Below are 21,057 nucleotides of genomic sequence, written 5' to 3'. Positions count from 1 at the left end.
TTTTGACAGAACAATTCGGTACATCGTGACTATGAATTCAAATCGAGTAACGAACTTTACGATTGGTGTTATAAAAAACAAATGAAGATATAATAAATTAGAATACAGATAAACAAGTCTCAAGGCTGCGGGAAGATTTTTATAAAAACAATTTGATTGATGTCGTTTTATTTTAATAGTCGCTTATTATATCTCTCCGACAGCTATTGTTTGAAACGTAACGCAAACGAAATCGTAACGTAAATGCTATTTTTTTTTTAATTCGCACGGTTCTTTCTGTATTCAAAATTGGAACTCGATTGAATAACCGAAAGTTTTTTGGTAGGTATATTTTAATTGAATCGATTTTTGTTTTGGCAATTTAATTCGAATATATTTTTGTCAAATCGCTTTCGATTTTAAATCGAGTTACTTGTCAACTTTAGTCAATTTTATTAATTATTATTAGTTGTGATTTAATTAACCAAATCCGGAAACGTTTAATTAAATAATGTATATAGCTATAGGTATGCGATATACTTATTCTATTGATTTATGAATAATCTCCATTCATTTTAAGTTATCCACCGCCAAAACCAAATACTTCGTTATTTTTCAGGTTGGAATGGTGAGTAAGTCAGTGTAATTACAGGTACAAGAAACAAATAACGTCTTATTACTCGTGATGTATGGGGTTATTCATGGTGTAACAAGTCGTTTATATTTCCCATAATAAGAAATTAAGGAATAAAAAAATATGCTGGAATGTTTAAATTAAAAAAATATATATCCATTATTACCAAAAAGTTTTATTTAGTTTGAACCAATTTAATAAAATAATTGTTGATTGTTGATCTTGTATTCATTAAAACTATCTGTACACAAAAATATGAGTAGGTATTAATAATACCTACTGATATTATTTTGCAACGTATCAAGTGTTTAATTTGCTAGTTTTGCAAATAAATTATTTACCTGCTTTGTAATTTAAAACAGGATACATTTTATAGTGTTAATAAATGTTAATATAAATACAATAAAACATTTTAATAAAATATATAATGGTAATTATTTTGCATCTAAATTAACATAAACTAAAATTACCATTTTAATGAATAAAAACCATTACTAAATAATATATTTTTTTTTATAAACTTCCAGTTCAGTGACTCGCAACATCTTCGTCCGTTTTTTTTTATACCAATAGTTGTTTTTTCGATTTCCAAACAAAAAATATAATGTGACTTACTGAGTTCTCTTTTTTTTCTTAAAATAAATGATAATTGAGACGTTTTTTAAAGTTTCAAGCAATCCACCGACATTTAAATAGCAATAATAATATTTATTCATTTAAGCCAGTGATATATGACTAAAAACTACGTGATTTAACGCAGTATTTAACCTGGCTACGTAAGCCGATAAACGTTTTTGTATGATTATAAATAATAATAGATCTATTTATTTTATATTTGTGATTTCTTAGTAGACCCGATTGCCTAACTTTTTCTTAAAAGTCAATATTAATTTCGGCAAAGATAATTTGTGTTGTGTAAAATTAAATGTAACTACGTGCTATTAAACTCTTATTGTTTGGTATAATACAATATACATTTTAGTAATTGGAATCTGTAATTGTAATTGTCACGGTGTATTAATAATATATTTACAAAATGTTTACAATGTTTTTTTAGTTTAGATCAAATTTTTTTAAATTAATTTACTAACCGATTCCATTTTATAAGCATAATTTATGAAGTTAAAATATTTTATGTTAAAAAAAAAAAAACAACTTATTAAAACTTAGTATTACGAGATAATACAATCGGATAGTTAAAGAACGCATTAACAAAGGAATTTTATCATTAGAAGTAACAATAAACTAATATGGATTCTATAACCCACCTTTATTAGTTATAGCTTTATCGGCAGTAAACATAATCACTTATCACCATTAAAACACAACACTACAAAAGAAAAAAAAAACTCTTTTTTTTATCTGTAATTTTCGCGGTACGACTGACGTTTTTAATACGGGAATGGCGCGAAACGACACGACACTTTCTCGACGCGGTGCGCGGTAAACTGAACTATAACTTTGACATAACCTCAAACTGCATTCTAAGCTATTCTAATGTTTTGTGGTGGACGTTTTTCATTGCTCGTTTTGTGTCAAACTCGAACCGGCTTTTCGTGTATATTTATCAATGGACAGTGAACTTTGCATTGCGTTGATACTGTGTATAGTTCCAATAGGTAAACAACTAGATTATTCTCAAACTGTATTTCTTATTAGCCTGGTTCTACGGTTTTTGCTTGAAGATGTGTTATTCGAAATGAATATGTATGTATAGTACATGGGTTTATGGTCATAAATACATTGCAGTTAAATATCAAGTTAATATCGTTAAGAATTTAGAATTTCTTTTATGTGGTAAGTAATTACTTACTATTAGTTTTCTAAAAAAAACTGTAGAAAACTTCAATTTAGTTATTAGAGTTATTTCGAGTAACTTATTATTAATAACTATTACGAAATAATATACAGATTTATAAATTCAAAATTGTTTTATATGGCTTATCTTTATAAAGATATGTTAAATTTTATCATGGAGTGAGCCAGTGTAATCACAGGCACAAGGGACATAACATCATAGTTCCTAAGGTTGGTGGCGCATAGGTGATGTAAGGAATGGTTAATATATCTTACAGCGCCTTTGTCTATGGGCGGTGTTGATCACTTACCATCAGGTAGCCCATATGCTCGTCCGCCAACCAATGCCATAAAAAAAAGGATTTAAATTAAAGAGTGCACTAATTTCAAAATATTATTACGACTATAATGAAGAAAATGCTGCGTAGGTAAGTATATAAATTTTACTAATTTTCGTACGGATGGAGTAAATAAGAATTCTATTAACGACGGAATCATTTCCCTCACTCATCAAGACCGAAGAAGAGCTTAGCAAGGAATTTGCATGTTTTTTGAAACACGAGGGGGTGTAACACTGCGTTGAAGCTCAAGTAGCATCTCTTAATAGTAAATATTTATTAGTTGAGGTTAATAATTATATTTAACTTGTTAAACCTTGCAAAAGCTTGACGGTGCACTTTGCAAACCAATTGTCTTCGATCGGTTGCTACTGGGCAAAACCATCTAGTTGGATTTCAACTAAGTGGATAGCCTGAGCATCTTTTCCATGAACTAAATATATGCATATATATTTATTTAATGTGTAGGCGGATGGACAATTGTACCAACTGCCACCTCATGGTATGTGGACATTAGCCCTGTAAGAAATATTAACCATTCCCTGCGTCGCTAATGCACGATCTACTCCGGGAGCTGAGATTTTACGACCCTTGTGTCTGTAGTTAAACTGGCTCACTCATCCTTTAAACCGGAATATTACGATACTAAGTATGGATGTGTGGTAGAATCTGATGATGATGGTGCCTACTGAGGCGGCCTTGGACAAAGCCTTACGATTAAGTCACAACATGTGTTCGTAGTGGTCGATCCAATGCACGAACTCTTTTAGTCACAAATAGATCCATTCTATAAATTAAAAATAGAAAAATATAAACAAGTTAATTTGTATGTTTTAAGCGTTAAAAATAGTTTTACTTGAATAAAATACGAACTGTGTAAAAGCGGTACTCGAAGACGTAATTATCGACCGTACACTAATGAGATTTGCTTGGAAATACCCCTTGCTTGGCAAGATCACGTTCTCGTAATGAGTATTTGCACATTTCAAATAATAATATGTAAAGGTATTTTAACTTTAAATTTTGAACATTAGGTAATTCTGTTGCTGACTGTCTCGTTGGTCACGCGACAGACACCGAACTTCTGGATTTAAACCAAATCGAGACATTATAATAAGATATTGGGTTTTTCATTCGAAAAATTCTCAGTAAACAACTTGGATTCTGGGGCTTGGTAGGAATATGCATTCCCGTATCTCGGAAAGCATGTAGAGCCGTTGGTATTGCACCTAAACTCTTTCCGGTCCTCTCGGATTTGTCATGTGAGGGACTAAAGAGTATACCTATGTATGCGCACACACTTGTGCACTGTCTTGCGTTGGCTGGTCTCTCTTAAGATTGTCTAGTGATCGAAATCGGTCCGGACAACATCATAATTATATATCCAAAAGTGTTTGTTTGTTAGTACCGTTTTCACATCTAAACTACTCGTCTGATCATCCAGAAACATTGGATACACATTGTCAGGTGTACAGATAAAGACAGGCCTTCTGGCACTAAGCCCACCTTTACACGCGGTTTAAGTCACTTGAGGTAACTAATATGAAACGGTAAAGCTTACTAGATCTACTTGAATACACAAAATTCCGAGATGGCCCAGTGGTTAGAACTCGTGCATCTTAACCGATGATTGCGGGTTCAAACCCAAGCGAGCACCACTAAATTTTCATATGCTTAATTTGAGTTTTTAATTTATCTCGTACCCGACGGTGAAAATCTTGAGGATGTCTATGAAGAGGAGGTCTAATTTCAACGACATTCTGCCACATCTGTAGCCACCAACCCACATTAGAGCACCGTAGCTCCAAACCTTCTCTTCAAAGAGAGAGGAGGCCTTAGCCCAGCAGTGGGAAATTTACAGGCTGTTAATGTAAATGTTGTAAAGTACACAAAAACATCAAAGTTTATTTGTCTCTGATTCCGTCGAATATAACTAAAATCTAAAGTTTAACAATCATAATCTTTGGCATCTGTCCTATAACTTTAAGTTGGCTGGTAGGCTGCACAGCTACGAGGAAAGATTGTCGCATTTTGGACTTCTTTCTTTTCGCGATCGAAGACAGCTTCTCGACAACTTATTTCTTTTTAAATGAATTAATGGGTCCACAGACTGCCCATACCTATTAGGTAAATTGAGGATTAATGCTTTAAGAAAATTTTCTAGGCCGTCTGTATATGCACCTTTTACTGAAAAATTAACGCATTCTCGTCAAGGGCGTTTCTCCCCTATTAACAGAATGTGTATTAATTATAACAACATATATAAAACTACAAATAAAGTTGAAAGTACACAAGAGTTAAATTCAACAGAAGTGAGAACCATTGACATTTTTGATAATAAATTGTATAGCTTCAGAAATCAGTTACTTATGTATTTCAATAATAAATAATTCCTTCTTATTGTAATTTTTTTTATATGGATTTATATTTTGCAATCTTGATAAAGACTAAACCAATATTCAATCTTAATTTTGATTGTGTAATTTTTTGATTGTTTTTATTGAATAATTTATTGATCTGTAATTTATTTATTGATTGTAACTTATTTATTTTATTTTCTCATTGTTAACTTAATATTTTTATAATTCTCTGACATTTTAATTTTAATTTACTTGTTAATTTTGATAATTTTCCTCTATTCATTATTATTGTAACACAAATAATTTAAATCAACTTAAGTTTTTTGTTTATAACTTTTTTTATTTATAATTAATTCAATTTTAAACTTTTTAATTGTATCGTTGTTAACTATTATTTTTTGTTGGTATTATGTAACACCTGTAAAAAAGTAGTCACTAAGAAATATTATTAGAACATTTTATTCCTTGTAAATGTTAGTGTTCTGCTTGTTGGTGTTCAAATAAATAAATAAAAATAAAAAAAAATAATAATTAACCTTAACAAAGAATATCCTGAGTACTTTAAAATATGTACCTATAAGTATTAATAGTCTGTTCCAACCATAAGAGGACAAACGCCTAATAAAACATTTGACATCGAATTGACGCGACATCATTGGCCGAGAGCTTGAATTGTCTATGATAATCATTTTGGTTTTGCGAAAAAAAATTAAAAGTGTCGACGAAACTTATCGTAACTTTGGGAGTAAAATCAAAGTGGATATATGTGGAATAGTGTTATATTATAAATATTAATAAAGAACTGTTATATAGCTTAGCTATTAGCAAATCGCATGAAATACGTAAATCTAAGTTCTGTTTGTCTTTAGTACTTCTTCGATTGGAATATACTATGGACTATATTCGATTTAAGAAGTCGATAAGGGACCATGCATTTATTACGTAAGACGATTTAGGGGGGCGGGTCTCGACCGTGTCTTGTTTTCTTACAAGGGGGTGGGAAGGAGTCGATAGTTCTTACGTAAGATCAAAAAAATGCGTAAAGTTAAAATTATTTGAAAAATGTTCGATTATCGAGGTTCGCTCGGATGAGTATAAAACGATATTCCATCTCCATGGCAACGGGCGAGCCAAAAGATAAAGATTATTAGTACCTTTGAAATTACGACTTTTTTAATATTTATTTAAAAAAAATTGATTCTTAGAAACATTCTTACGTAATAAGTATTAAACAGAGGGGAAGGGGGTCAGCTTATTCTTATTTTTTCTTATAATAGGGGGGGAGGGCGTCAGAAACAAGCGAAAATAGTCTTACATAATTAATGAATCGCCCCTAACTAACGTATCACGTGTTACCTATTTAAATTGCCTTATAAACATTATATTAAAGGTCAATAGCACAACGGCTCAAAGGTCGTCTAGCGATATAAAAGTTGCAGGTTCAGTCCGACCCCTTGGCTATTAACTCATAGCATAAACTTTACGCTTTAGTGGAGGGGTGAGTAGGAATATTAGTAATTCTTAAAAGGTAGGCTAGTCTTATTTCTAGTTAAATTATTTTTATTTAACGAGTCTCGAGTCATCATATTATGCCAGATAATTTTATTAAAGTGCCAATAAGAATAGTTCAAGTTACAATTTCATTGGAACGATAGATAAACTTTTATATCAAAAACATAAGCAAGCATTAAACTTTGCAAAATAATTCGTAAAAAAAAAAAACTAATGATATAAGATACTTTACAATATGCTAGTCGCCCATTGCGACTACGTATAAGTAAAATAAAATAAGAAACAATAATAATTTCATTTTTTTCACAGAATACGATTGCAGTGATTATCTCGTCCAATATAATATAATCCAATAAACTCGCAAGACCTACTAAAACACAGAAAATCGGTTCAGTAATCAGGAGTTCACTGACATATTAAAGTACATATAACTATATATATATAAAGGTATAAAGCTGCGTTTATTAAAGGAAAATACTGCCAATTTGCGTTATCGATGACAATATTCAGTAATTACTTTAAGTTGTCATTAAAAATTGTTACGATGTATTTTATTGTAGGTTTCCAAACGCATTAGTTACAAACAATTTCCAACTACATCAATGTAATCATACAATTATCCATACATGAATATACTCTGTTTTAATCATAAGAGGAGAAAAGCCAAATCAACATTTGACAGCAAATTGACGCGATTTCATTGGTCGAGAGCTCATTAATCTATGATATTCACTATGGATTTGGAAAAAAAATTGCGTTTGATCGACGACGAAACTGTTATCGGGATGTTAGAAGTAAAATTAAAGTGAATATAAGTAGTTAAGTGTAATAGGGTTGTATTATAAATAAAGATTAATAATAAACTCTGTTTAGTGCACAAGCTGAGCAATAACTCAGCTATATCGCAAAACGCATGAAATATGTAAATCTAAGTTTTGTTGGTCTTTAGTACGATATGTCGATTAGGGACCATTCATTTATTACGTAAGACGATTTAGGGGTGGGGGTCTCGAACGTGTCTTATTTTCTTACAAAGGGGTGGGGAAGGAGTCAAAGTTAAAATTATTTGAAAAATGTTCGATTATCGAGGTTCGCTCGGATGAGTGTAAAACGATATTCCATCTCCATGGCAACGGGCGAGCCAAAAGATAAAGATTATTAGTACCTTTGAAATTACGACTAAATATTAAAAAAATAATCCTTATGTAAATCTAAGGTTTGTTTGTCTTTATTCCTACTTCGATTGGAATACACTACATATATATCAATATATGTTTCTCTGTTGCGTTGTATGTTGTGCATCTGTGCCATTCATTCGATTGATATAAAACTTTGTATAGATGTTGACGCTTGAAGGTTTCTGGTATTGTACCGTCAACAGTGTATCGGGGGACTGTTTACAAAAAACAAAATATAGACAATACAATGAATGCCAGGCGTAAACGAATAATTCCTAGTTACAATACTTCAGGTCAGTCGGATTGTTAATGTTAGATGGTTGTTAAAGAGACTGGATTGAGTCTGGATGGAATTCAGTCCAATGTCCAATTTAATGGAAAAAGTTAACTGGTGATGAAAACTTGGCTTTGTTTTTTATTCAAATATACGGCACTTTAAGAGTTGTGTTTGGAATGCATTTGTAAGGTTTTTTTAAATAATTATCCTAAATTTAAAGTAGCTTTAAAGGAAAATGTATTTTTTTATGAACTGGGCACACTGGTGGCCGCTCGAAGGAGCGGGGCATCAAAACAAGATGGCGGTTGGTTACCAAGCGCGGGAAGCGATATTTTAAAAGTTACCGAATTGTATTTCAAGAAATATAGTCATTGTCAGCTAAATATTTGCGTTTAACTATAACCTTTGTCGACACGTTCAGTGATATAAAGGGGATTTATTTTTACACATTCAATATTTATAATCTTGGAGCTAAAGACTCCTTTCGGGTTGTTTTTAACAAAGTAGGAATACTCACTATTGCGTCACAATATATTTACAACAACATTATGTTTATTCACAGTAACACTGATCATATTTTTTTATATAATCAATGAAAATCATTGTATGTGCACGAGACGTAAGGATAAGCTTATAACGCCAAGTTTCCGACTCCGCAAAGTCAATAAATCCTTCTTGGGGCAAGATATCCGTTTCTATAACAAAATTCCGCAGATGTTTTGAACTTTGCCGATTCATAAATTCAAATCATTTATAAAAAATACTTTGGTATAGAAGGCATACTATTCAATACAAGATTATATAGATGATAAAAAACGTCGAGCTAATACTCGTTGTCTTCCAGGCAGGATGTATTATATACATAGGTATATAATTATATTTAACTATATCTTTGTATTTTTAAATGTTAAAAAAGAGTTACTACTGAGTTTCTTGCCGGCTCTTCTCGGTAGACTCTGCATTCCAAACCGGTGGTAGCTTCACTCAATATAATTTGTTAAAGGACGATTCAAAAGTGTTCGTAAAAGCCTACTTGAATAAAGTACATTTTGATTTTGATTTAAAAAATCATAATATAGTATGTTTTTTTTTTTAGATTTCGTAAATAATAAAACAATAATTCTTATATTTTTATTAAATCTTTTGCGATCGTATCCATATTATAGGGAACAGAATTATTACATCTTTAGGAAACATTTAAAAACACGATATTGTTCTTTTTGAGAATTGAAAATTTATTCGAAATACATTAAGATATGCGATTCGTTTTGATATGCATATTTTAGTATTCTAGTCCAAGAACAATGAAAAAAGAAAACTTTTTCTAAATTGACATACCACAGACTATATCTGTCATAAACACTGAATTCTAATAAGTTTTTAATTTCATTATACTTGGCCTAAAACATTGAAAGATCGAAAATTGTTCCAAATTTGTGCGCTGTAGAACTAGCATTGTAATAAAAATTAATTTATGAAATACTTAAATTTTATAATTACATTTGTTTAATGCTTAATTTCTATTATATCTAGATAAATATAAAGACTATTTAACAGATATTCTAATATCTTTGGCGAAGCGTATATTATTTACAATAATAAATTTTATTAAGAAAAAAAAAGAAGGAAAATTCAGAGGTAACAATTTTAAAATTAATATCATACAAATTATTTACCTACTTATTTATATATTGATATCATTTTAGTCTCTTTAGTCAAATCCTTAATCACACAAGTATCAAATAAAATTAAAACTATAAATTAAATGAACACACTAAATACATTTTATTTATTTTACAAAAACATTGAGCTACATACAATTAATAAGCAGTAAGTATCTTACTCTCTCTTTTTATCGTTTATCGCTCCGTATATTCTGTCTCTCTCTTTCTTAGTTTTGAACATAGTTTTCAAGGTTATTTAAAAAAAGAATAATCCCGAGATCGGTCACTAAAAACCGAAAATAGAATTAAGTTTTGAATTTCGAATTCTTAACTTTTAATGTTATATTGTGATATATATTATAATGCCAATGGTTTTTGTGTCTGTTGTTCAAATCGAACTGATTGTTTTTTTTTAATCTAATTTGGATGCATTACATGTTTTTTTGTTTCGTTTAACAGAGTTATGATTTTATAAAAATGGCGACCTAAAATAAACAGCGTAAGGGCATGTGAATGATTTTGACAATGATGTTCTAAGAATATTATTGAATGCTAAGATCAAATTTGCTTTTGAATTAAATGCAATTTATTATAAATGTAACAAGCTTCAAGGGATCTTTTTAAGAAAGTTTTGAATAGATTATCATCTATTAAGACCAAACATTTTTATGGAAAAATTACTTTCCTGTTGTTTCCAATGTAATTTACAGAGTAATCATCATTCTGAAACAACTGCATATATATTATTTATAACACTTAGAATTGGTTTAATATAAATATTAGCTTTTTTATTCCGAGTAAATAAACATTCTTAGAAAAAAAAGTACGTCGATGACAACGGAAATGAAAAAACAGCATTTCGATTAAAAAAAAACTATCATAAGTAAATATAATTATGTAAAGCCTTTAATTTAAGACAATAAAACCTAATTGAGTCTAATTAAAATTGGAGTTAGCTTATTATTATATAAAACTTCTAGATTATAATTTATTAAATTAAAAGCCAACTTAAATAAATCTTAAACATTTTTGAACGGAATGTGTGACTCAAAAAAAATATTCTTGGCACAATAACATCTATACGACACCATAAACTTTATTCCAGATAATGCCCTAAATAATCACGTAATTATCTCTCATTGTCTCTCCTTAATAATCTATTAACTCTAAAAATTCTATTTTTATAAGTCTCTATTGGTGATCTTCTGAGCATACGTGTTGCGGCCACACGTGTCATAGCGGCTTTATAACTTTCTGGTGACAAAATGGCGGGCGTTTCGCGCCTTTTCAAAATGTCGGTAGGGAAGATGGCTTCATCTGACAGCATGGCATCTATGTCCCCGTTAAACATTGCGAGCGTGTCAGTCGAAGTGTAGTTACTTATTGGAGTGCAGAGTGGTATTGCGTTAGACCATTTTCGGTTCCTGTGAAAATGTAAATAGCAATTATTTTAATCTGTGATTTTGTTACATTCCAATACGGAGGTTAATTTACTATTCTTAAGTAATTATCACTTAGCGCCATAAGGTCCTTAATGAAGAATAACTTGTAAGATTCATAGCAGCTGTGTAGATAAAGTTAGTTAGGTTCCAATGTTATCGTGTATATAATAATATAATAAAATCTATGAAGTCTGAAGTGATGTTAAAGTTTAAGTATCGTCAGTGATAATAGTCGGTGGTACATAGTTTATTGCATAATAAAAGCGTTTGTGTTTGAAGCAGGAGCCAGTATTACAAGCACAAAAAACATAAACCTTTATGTCTTGAGCTTATTGCATCGGAAATTTTAGATTTCTTATAAAAACACAGCCAGTATCAAGACATACGTAATCCCTTACCAGTAAAATTATATGATTTTTAATCTTATAGTTTTTAACATGTTTAGTTTTTTATCGTAATTAAAAGTAAAAAAATAATAAAACATAATAATAATTTGTTATACTTGAGACATCTGAGCATCGGAGCCCCTTTAAGCTTATATCCAGGTTCGCACGTGAATGATACGGTTTCGCCAATCTTGTAGTAGAATTTGACTGATGACATGCGTCCGGAAATAGTCGTACCGGGATATGTGCAGGCTTGAGCACCTGGCGACGAAATTTAGCACATATAATAGCTTGAAATCCAATTTTAAAGTATATAAAAAAAGAGTGACACGAAATGATTGAATGTGACCAAATTAAATAGTGCATTTTTTTTAAATAGTTAGTATTATAGTAAGCTCCATATTATTTGATTGTGTAATTGATAAGACGTATTGAAAAGATGTACATGTCGGTGGTTTATCACTCCAACGTCCGCTGTCTTGACAGACGAGGATAGGTCTTCCATGGAGTGTGTGTTCAGGGTTGCAGTGAAATTGCAGCACGTCACCAGCTCTGTACGGTGCTCGTCCAAGGACATACCCTGAGGCCGGTGGGGGTAGTGCTGGACATGAAACCTCTGGAATGAGTTATGATGAAGTGTTTAATAATGTATTTTAAGTAATAAGAATAAAAAATAAATAAGGAAGTTTTTTTTTAAAATAATGTTCCTTGTGCCTGTAACACTGGCTCATTTAAGCTTCGCATGATTCAAATACTTTATAATTATACCATATAATTTAGGTTACTTTTATATTTGCCTTCTTTGTATTTGTTTACGGAACTAAGTTACCTCTACAAATAGGAAAGGGTCTAGCCCAGTCAGCAGCGGGTAAACACACGGTCTCGGTGGGTCCGTCTAAAGCCCAGCCCGGAGGACAGGAGAAGGCAGCGCGTCCGCCCACACCACGTGATACTACTGCAACTCGTGGCCGTCGCTCGCCTTCACCGAGCGGTGAATCGTGAAGGACTTCACCACATTCTACACCTAAGAATTAAAAAATATTTCATTGATTAAAAATGGGATTTACTAGTGTAACGAAGCGATTTACAAAAAAGAGGGGTAAATGTTGAAAGCTACAATAACTATAATAATCATTGCTTCTGACTCACTTTCGCAAACAGGCAGTGGCGCGCTCCAGTTGCCTGACGCACGACAAAGCAGCGTGTGCGAACCAAGAAGAGCGTTTCCGTTAGCGCAAGAGAACTTGATTTCGGTGCCGAGTTGTGTCTCCAAAGTGCTGGCGACCAGACCTCGGCGGATTGGTAGAGGCGGGCAATGAACGTCTGGGGAAAGTTTGTGGTAAAGTTAGTTTTTATAGTTTGACATTGGTATAGTTTTCGGTAGTCGGTAGTCGGTTGAGGATTTTGTATCCTAATTCACTGAATTGCTACGGCATATATGCATGAGCTGAGAATAGTATTAAACTTCAGCAGAGAAACAAATAAAATTTAGTTGTAGTAAAAGAATGTCTCAAGTCCACAATTACCTTCAACAATAATTTCTACTTGGTGACTTTGTCGAGCTGGCGTTTCACAACGATATATTCCAGAATCTTCTTTTTCAGCATTTAATATACTTATTCTATATTCGAGACTACTATCTCGTCCAGGATCTGTTGTCCAGCCTTCTGTGTACTTCTTGTCCAATCTAAAGATGATAACAACATTAAATAAGCCTCATATACTCATTCACTTAATAATTTCTAATTGTATTGACTTCCGAAAAAAATCCAATATTTTTCACAAACTATTCTTTTTTAACATTTTTATAAGCTAATATTTTCACCGAATGTTTTCAGACGTGTTTAATTTTACTGCTGCTACATTATGCGCGCATCACACCCAATACTCCCATTATCATACCCGTATTAATATTCAAAGACAAAGTTATGGCTATTATTCACTTGGTGGTAGGGCTTTGTGCAAGCCAATCTTGGCAGATACCATCAACTCATTAGAGTATTCCACCAAACAGCAGTACTCAGTATTGTTGTGTTTCGTTTTGAAGGGTGAGCCAGTATAACTACTGGCACAAGGGACATACTATCTTAGTTCCCAAGGTTGTGGCGCATTCGGAATGGTATGTATGGAATGGTTAATACTTCCTTCAGCGCCGTTGTCTATGCGCGGTGGTGACCACTCGCCCGCCTACCGATATTATAAAAAAGTAACGATAGTTAAATTACGAAACCGTTACTTTTTTTGTATGAGACTAGCCGTATGTACAGGATAAACTTACTCAGGATCAAGAAGGGTAACATTCCATTTGGGGTTGCCGAATCTCCTCATCCATAGGCACTCCATATGCAAAACGGTACCTGGGTAAACCAATAGCTTGCCGTCGTTCGTCTGTGCAATTGGTCCTTGAGAATGCCGGAATAGAATAGTTGGAGGTTTTTCCACTGAAAATATAATATTTCTGGTAATAATTTTTAACAAATCATCAATAAAGAAAAAGATGGACGAAGATATCAAAAGTGATATCCTCAATGTTTTTAATATTGACGCACTAGCATAATCATTTTCTTGATTTAGTCCAAAGCATGTGGGTTTCACGCCGTCCCAGGATCCACCGATACACCTTCGTACTGATGACCCAGTTATAGCATATTTGCCGATGTCGCTGCATCTAAAACACAAAAATGTATTAATGGATTGCGGTTTTTTATGGTATAGGTGGGCGGACGAACATATGGGCCATCTGATGGCAAGTGGTCGCCGTAGACAATGACGCTATAATAAATATTAACCAATCCAACCTTGGGAACTAAGATGTTATGTCCCTTGTGCGTGTAGTTACACTGGCTCACTCTTCATACCGGAACACAACAATACTGAGTACTGTTGTTTGGCGGGAGGGTATCTGATGAGTGGGTGGTACCTACCCAGACGGGCTTGCACAAAGTCCTACCACCAATATAGAACCAAGGTGCAACTCTAATTTCAAAACATAGGTATAGTAAAAAGCAAACCATTGTTTATTAATTTTAATTACATATGTATGAATATTTATTTGTTTCGAAAATAGATATTATATTATCAGATTATATTTGAAAAAACGCAGATTCAAAAGCAATCATCGTTTTGTATAAATCCGTTTTATTTTGTAAGAGATCATGTGTCCTTAAATTTCTTTTGCAATCTATGAGATATTTCAGTCCATAAATAGCTGTTCAAAATATATCTGATAAATACTTATTTGATATATTGCATCTAATGGGTTAGGGCTGAAAATGGATACCTGGATACAATAACTGAACCCGGTGGGAAGTCAACTGTTTCAGTGATCTCAAGGTCATTGAAAAATGAGACCACATGAGGCTCCTCATTGCGGAAAGTACAGCTATTGTTGCTTAGAAGTTCTTCACTCTGCGCTTCAAGGTCTTCTGTGAAATTATTTTATTTTATTAATTTGGGATGCTCCTTACGTAATAATATTTTCTGCTTGTTTACTAAATGAGAGTGAATATTAACTAAATCAGTAAATATCATATTTTGGTTTGCATATATATACTAACCACAATTAAAACTTTTGCCGACCCAATTTCCATGTTCACATATTAGCTTCCAAGTGGTTTTCTCTCCCATGATAGACGCTATACATCTAAATGTCACCTCTGTTCCATGAGGGTAACCGTCCGCTTCAACAGTCTCATTAACCTCTGACCCGTCACGGTAAATAAGAGTTCCTTGTACCCTAATAAAAATCGTCATTTGGAAAAGTAAACTAAAAATTGCCTAAATAAAGCGTCAATGTCAAAAATTTAAGAAATTATCAGTTCAGTAAAGTAGTCAAAATGTTAATAAAAATCCCCCGTATTTAATGTAAACGGCATGCACTATCGTACTCGTGAATTCGCCAAAAAATCGCAACATAACGCAAGCTCGGCCAAGACAGAAAGGAAAAAGCCAAAAACAGCGATGTAGCTGTCTCATTAGTGATTAGTTTCACGCACATAAAACTCGAAACTAAGCCCTGCCTTCTGAGGATTTCGAAATCGTTGAAACGATAAAGACCGAGTGAAAGATTATAAATCTATAAAACTTAATGTATGAAAAATAGTTATTGAAGAAATCAAATAATTCCAAAAGAAATCACCGAACATGGTGACGTTTTTCATGATAGTGATAAAGTAGTTAAAAGTGATGAAGCTATTGATTTGGATGATGATGATCAGAAATATGATGAAGTTACAGAAGCAAAAGTCCGAACCTAGAAGGCTCTCACCAGGGCTTGGCATCCCTGAACGCCTGGGTTCCCTTCAGTCTTTCCAGCCAGCAAATAAGAAATGCAGACTTTGCAAAAATATTATTTTTTTTGTCGCTTCCCATCATTTACTGGGTATCTATGGTGTGAGTTGACAAGTTGTGTTCTAACATCAAAACACTGAACACACCTTGAACTCACTTTTATTAACTATATAGGCAAAAATAATACAATAAAAATCAAACCAAATAATACAATGCATTTAAAGCTTATAGATCAAGGTACTATTGCTTGCTTTTATAATCGAATACAATTTTTCCAAGACAACATATCAGACAACCTTTGTTGTAAAATTACCCAAAATGCCTGAACGTAATAACAGTTTTAACAATTTAATTAATAGGCTCATTGTAAAAAAAAGTAAAACAAAATACCCACACAAAAGCTACAATGAAAGCGCATTGATAAAATAAAACAACATTGATCAGAATATATAGAGTGAATCTCTTTTCCTTTCGTCTTCTTTATAGGAGCGATACGTTTAGTCAATTTTTTTTAAATAAATGAATATTCGTTTTGTTAACGAGGCAAAAAGATTCATACTGGTTTCGTATTACTTTTTTTTAAATGTCTACATGAAAAATCCTTTACCTAGCTGGTGGCCCGCACTCTACAACTCCCTTCCCTTGTAAGTCTGGTTCAAGTTCAGATATGTCTTCTCTTACAATGTCTGATCCACTTTGGTATTCTGATGTTGGTCGAGGACGAGTTACATTTGCTGTAATGATTTAAAGTAAATTATCTAGAAACTTATAATATTCATTTACTTTTGAGAATTGTGTATAATTAATTATTATAAGAAATTTTCTGTGAACTGCTTCATTGAAAGTGTTTAAGATGCTTATTAATAACAAATGAAAACAAAGATATTACAGTGCTACTAAATGTTAGTTGGAGATACAAACCTAAAGGTCTACAAAAATCGAGGACTGTTGGTTGCAATCTTCCCAAATGGCAGTTTAATGTGGCTGGCGGTAGCCGCCCAGGCTCACATGCAATATTAATGGATGATGCGTGTGCTACTGTCAGACCTGCTCTGTAACCTGCTTCGTATGTTGCGCCATGCAGGATTGGAAGTTCACATGGGGCTGGCATAACATAACATAAGGTGTAATACTAAATGGCCGATTAAGATACTATTTTTCAAGATGAACAAATTAGCAAATTTCACCCAAAATGGAAAGTCGACTAGGGATTGGTTGCAAGGTTTTATTTCAATATCATAATAAAAATGAAATTATTATTACTAGTACTATCGTACACATATGATATAATTACATTACATTAATATACATTATTAAGGGATTTTAAATTGAAATTAGTGCTAATATTACAAATACGTGGTGAAAAATATTTAAACAGATGGAATAGCATACCCGCCACGCATTCCGGCATACTTGTTACTGCCCATTCACCGAGCCAGCAGCGAAGATTTGTTGGTCCTTGGACATTGTACCTAGAAAAAGCTAAATATTTATTATGTTTATTTGGTCTGGGGAAGGTACCACCCGCTCATATTGTTGTTTTGTGGTTTCATGAGTGACTCAGTGTAGCTACAGGCAAAAGTGATATTACATCTTAGTTCCCAAGGTTGGGTTAGTTAAATATTTATTACAACGCCAATGTCTAAGGACGGTGATGACTTTAGACCATCAGGCCCATTTGCCCGTCTATCTACCTATATCATAATAAAGAACCTTTTTATAAATTACCGTTAATATTCAACATATTATGTTCATCTTGATTTGATAACCACATTTCCATCTAGACAAACAGAATAGCAAGTAATGGTAGATGTACTATCAACTTTTTTTTCAGTTGATCGGATTCATATCTTCAATGGTTCTTTTGGAGATCTTAATTTTTTTCTAAACTCGTCATCATCTAAATTGATATATTTGAAATATACGTATATCTTATATATAACTATTATTCTAATATAATAACTATATATATTCTATTAGTTATATTTATATGTATTTATAAAAAATCGTAATGAATAATCTTACCCATATTCACACGAAAAATGGACAACCTGACCATTAGGAACAGGATCTGTTTCGTTTAATTCCTTTTCATCTCCTTGGCCGAGACCCGATACTATGCTTGCTGGACTTGCATTCGGAGACATTGTGTATATCCCGTATTCAGTCGACGGAACATGGCAAGGTACTGTAAAAGAAACTTTACTATGAATATTTGATGTCCAATTTAGAATTTCATACACGTATCATGCGCATTACAATAAAATTGTGGGTTTCATTCCGAATTTCAAATTATATTTCCTGTTTTTACTCACGAATTTCACACATCGGCTTCTCGGGCTTCCACCTACCACGCACACACTTAGCTGTTGCATTTGCTTCTAAATTCAGACCATAGCCTTTACCGCAAGCGACTCTGACAATAGTTCCTAAAAGAATATTAGAACTTCATCTAAAATAATAGTATTTTAAAGGGACTATTTGGTATAAAACTTATTGTTAGGTACTTTAGCATCTATTTAAAAATTAATTCTGTATGTTAAATTCTTACCAGAACTAAAAGTGTTATTGGGATCCCTTCCATACTTAACTACCTCAATGTTTATATAAGGTTCGCTGTCGATTGCTTCACAGGGACTTTTAGGTCTACCTTTCTTGCCTTTGTCATTCCCTGTCTTATTTCCCCCTTCTAAATCCTTAGCTTCAACACTTTGACCTGTTTCATCTTCTGCACTTGTTTGAGATTGCTGTCTATTTCTTCCACCTTTGCCTTCGCGGCCTCTGTAAGTGTTATTTATATATTGCGTAATTTTAAGACCAGTATCTCAGTTGGATATATCAAATGTAAAAGACTTTTTAACTTACGTTTTGGGTACAGTTGCTGTGGTTTGATTTAACCTATCGGTTTTTCTACTCGTTCTTTTTTCGCGTTTATCCGTTTTATTACTTACTTCAGTGGAATTTGTGTTTTTATATTGTAGGGGTATTACTGCCACTTCCTTTTCACCGGACGATGTATTTTTCGAAGGAAGTGGTATAACTTTAAGTAAATCCGAATCAATATCGTTAATTAATTTTGGACTTTGGGGAATTGAATTTATGGTTGACAATTGTGTATCCGATTCTTTCAAGTTTATGTTACGTTTGACTCTAGGTTTGGGATCTTCTAGAGTTTGTGTTGTTATATGTATGTTACTTTCAGTTGCATTCAGTTCAATATCAATCTCTTTTCTAACATTATTTTTCGAATTCAAAAATCGTTTGCGTCTCTTATCAACATACCTTTCAAAATATTGGTGTTTTAGCTTATTAATATTTTCTGATATTTCATTGCTCGCAAACTCATGATCCGGGAAAACGCCGCCTTTTAATATTGTTATATGCGAATCGTTTTCTAAATCACTCGAATCGTCGTATTCGGTTGAATCTACTCGATGGACCAATTCGTCGTCTTCTGGTTCATAAACTGGTTGATACGAATAAAACTTATGCCCGATAGGTTCACCATGTACATTATAAACAGTGTAAACAGCTGTTGGGAAATTTTCTCCATCAGGAACATCTGAGCCCATCATATCATCTTCATCTCCATCGATGTCCAGATCAAATTTCTTCATCAGTTTGAAATTTGCATGTCTCAGTGTTGGTTTTTGATTGTCATGGTTATATTTATCGTACAGTTCATCCATTTGCTCTTGAGAAGCATCCGACTGTCTTCGAAGTTTGTTGTAATATTGTCGGAGGTAGGCGGACCGTTTGTGACGTAGCTCTGGTTCGGTTATAGATCGACGCCTACGACTCCATCTTATTCGAGGATGTTGATAGAGAGTGCATCTGGGGAACCAAAAATATATCCATTAAGTCGTATTACAATATCTCATTATTTTGATGTAATTGAATAGACAACAAAAAAAAAACGCTTAAAGTATTTCATTTCTTACTTAGGAAGTTCTCTAGGACTCCAATGGCCACCAACACAGGTTGCCCCTGGTGGACCTTCCGATAGTACGTATCCCTTTTCACACTCATACATAATTTGCTTATTATTTACTACCTAAAAAAACACATAGAATTGGTTTACGTTGTATATTACATAAAATTCGTCAAAATTTCTATAAGTTACCTTTTTAACATATGGGCGATAGTCATATAGACCCATATTTCCAACAAGAAGTACTTTACCATTTTCGATATAACCAGGGAATGGACAAAATACTGTAAAAAAATAAAACGAATGCTTTTATTCAAACATATATAATTTACATTGAATTAAAAAAAAATATAAAAAAAGTGTGGGTCCCGGGGACGGCTTTGATTATTATCTGTATAGATATACTGTCAAAGCTGAGTACTGTTAAAGCGTTGAAAATAGTAGATAACCATTGGCCACTAAATACACGCACACTGGTAAAGTAGTATGACGCTTAGCGAATGTCACACACACCAAGATAATAAAGTATAGTTTTAGTTCTTTTGTATTGCGCCACTCTATTTGGATTATGAATCTAAGATTAATGGTTATTTCAATTATTTATATTTAAAGAAATGAAAATGGAGAAAATTAAAATACAAAGTAAGTTATATATTTGTTTTTTCTTATTAATATCAATGAAGTATCTCGTATACGAGTAAGGCACACACAAGTAACACTAGCATCAGTAGACCGTATTTATCACAATATTATATATTAATATTTTTATTTCCGGGATGTCCCTTTTCATATTCAAACATACAATTATCACATTTGTATAATATAGAAAAAATAAGTTTCTGAATAAATACTCTATTTAGATATCATTTAAATTGTTTATATTCTCCAAAACACATTTAGTTTAATTTTAGAATCACCTTCTTCACACTTCGGAGTTTCTCCACTCCAAACGCCAAAAGAACAAACCACAATGGGATTTCCCCGTAATTCGAATCCATCTTTGCATCGAAACCTCGCTTTCATCCCGTGCTCAGTTTTTGGAGCTATCACCATACCGTGTCGAGGGAATTTTGGCATTTTTTTACATCTGTAAGAATTTGGTAAATAAGGCAAAGATAATTGATTATTCTAATTTTAGGATATTTCGAATTTCGTTGTGAATAGACTTTCTGATTTTGGTTCACATACTTATAAATACAAAATTAAAACATTTACATATAAACCGTTGCTTGTAGATCTAAAAATATCATAATACAGAAAAGTTCGCAT

At 32.6% G+C, this 21,057-nt stretch overlaps 2 protein-coding genes across 5 annotated transcripts in view; both read right to left on the bottom strand.

Annotated features, from left to right (window-relative positions):
• Window positions 1-2,043, bottom strand: part of LOC125073278 (rhophilin-2) — an 84,862-nt gene extending 82,819 nt beyond the window's left edge. For both annotated transcript variants that reach the window (XM_047684034.1, XM_047684037.1), the window contains exon 1: window positions 1,882-2,043. The gene's annotated coding sequence lies outside the window, so the exon portion shown is untranslated. The remainder of the gene's footprint in view (window positions 1-1,881) is intronic.
• Window positions 2,044-10,787: 8,744 nt separating this feature from the next.
• Window positions 10,788-21,057, bottom strand: part of LOC125073443 — a 131,898-nt gene continuing 121,628 nt past the window's right edge. Inside the window, exons 12-31 of one of the 3 annotated variants that reach the window (XM_047684273.1) lie at window positions 20,706-20,875; window positions 19,981-20,072; window positions 19,799-19,911; window positions 18,723-19,691; window positions 18,409-18,638; window positions 18,173-18,286; window positions 17,883-18,045; window positions 17,250-17,329; window positions 16,779-16,961; window positions 16,465-16,591; window positions 15,125-15,303; window positions 14,848-14,992; window positions 14,117-14,235; window positions 13,846-14,008; window positions 13,094-13,254; window positions 12,717-12,890; window positions 12,397-12,591; window positions 12,013-12,183; window positions 11,684-11,828; window positions 10,788-11,163 (exon numbers count right to left, since the gene is read on the bottom strand). In XM_047684273.1, coding sequence (XP_047540229.1) covers window positions 10,869-11,163; window positions 11,684-11,828; window positions 12,013-12,183; window positions 12,397-12,591; window positions 12,717-12,890; window positions 13,094-13,254; window positions 13,846-14,008; window positions 14,117-14,235; window positions 14,848-14,992; window positions 15,125-15,303; window positions 16,465-16,591; window positions 16,779-16,961; window positions 17,250-17,329; window positions 17,883-18,045; window positions 18,173-18,286; window positions 18,409-18,638; window positions 18,723-19,691; window positions 19,799-19,911; window positions 19,981-20,072; window positions 20,706-20,875 — 3,988 coding nt within the window. In that variant the 3' untranslated portion in view covers window positions 10,788-10,868. The remainder of the gene's footprint in view (window positions 11,164-11,683; window positions 11,829-12,012; window positions 12,184-12,396; window positions 12,592-12,716; window positions 12,891-13,093; window positions 13,255-13,845; window positions 14,009-14,116; window positions 14,236-14,847; window positions 14,993-15,124; window positions 15,304-16,464; window positions 16,592-16,778; window positions 16,962-17,249; window positions 17,330-17,882; window positions 18,046-18,172; window positions 18,287-18,408; window positions 18,639-18,722; window positions 19,692-19,798; window positions 19,912-19,980; window positions 20,073-20,705; window positions 20,876-21,057) is intronic. The other 2 variants (XM_047684274.1, XM_047684275.1) reach the window with 2 other exon arrangements.

Source organism: Vanessa atalanta, chromosome 24 (genome assembly GCF_905147765.1).
Source record: "Vanessa atalanta chromosome 24, ilVanAtal1.2, whole genome shotgun sequence".
Classification (NCBI taxonomy): domain Eukaryota; kingdom Metazoa; phylum Arthropoda; class Insecta; order Lepidoptera; family Nymphalidae; genus Vanessa; species Vanessa atalanta.
Note: the sequence above shows the minus strand (reverse complement) of the source record. Positions and strands in the feature narration are given on the sequence as shown.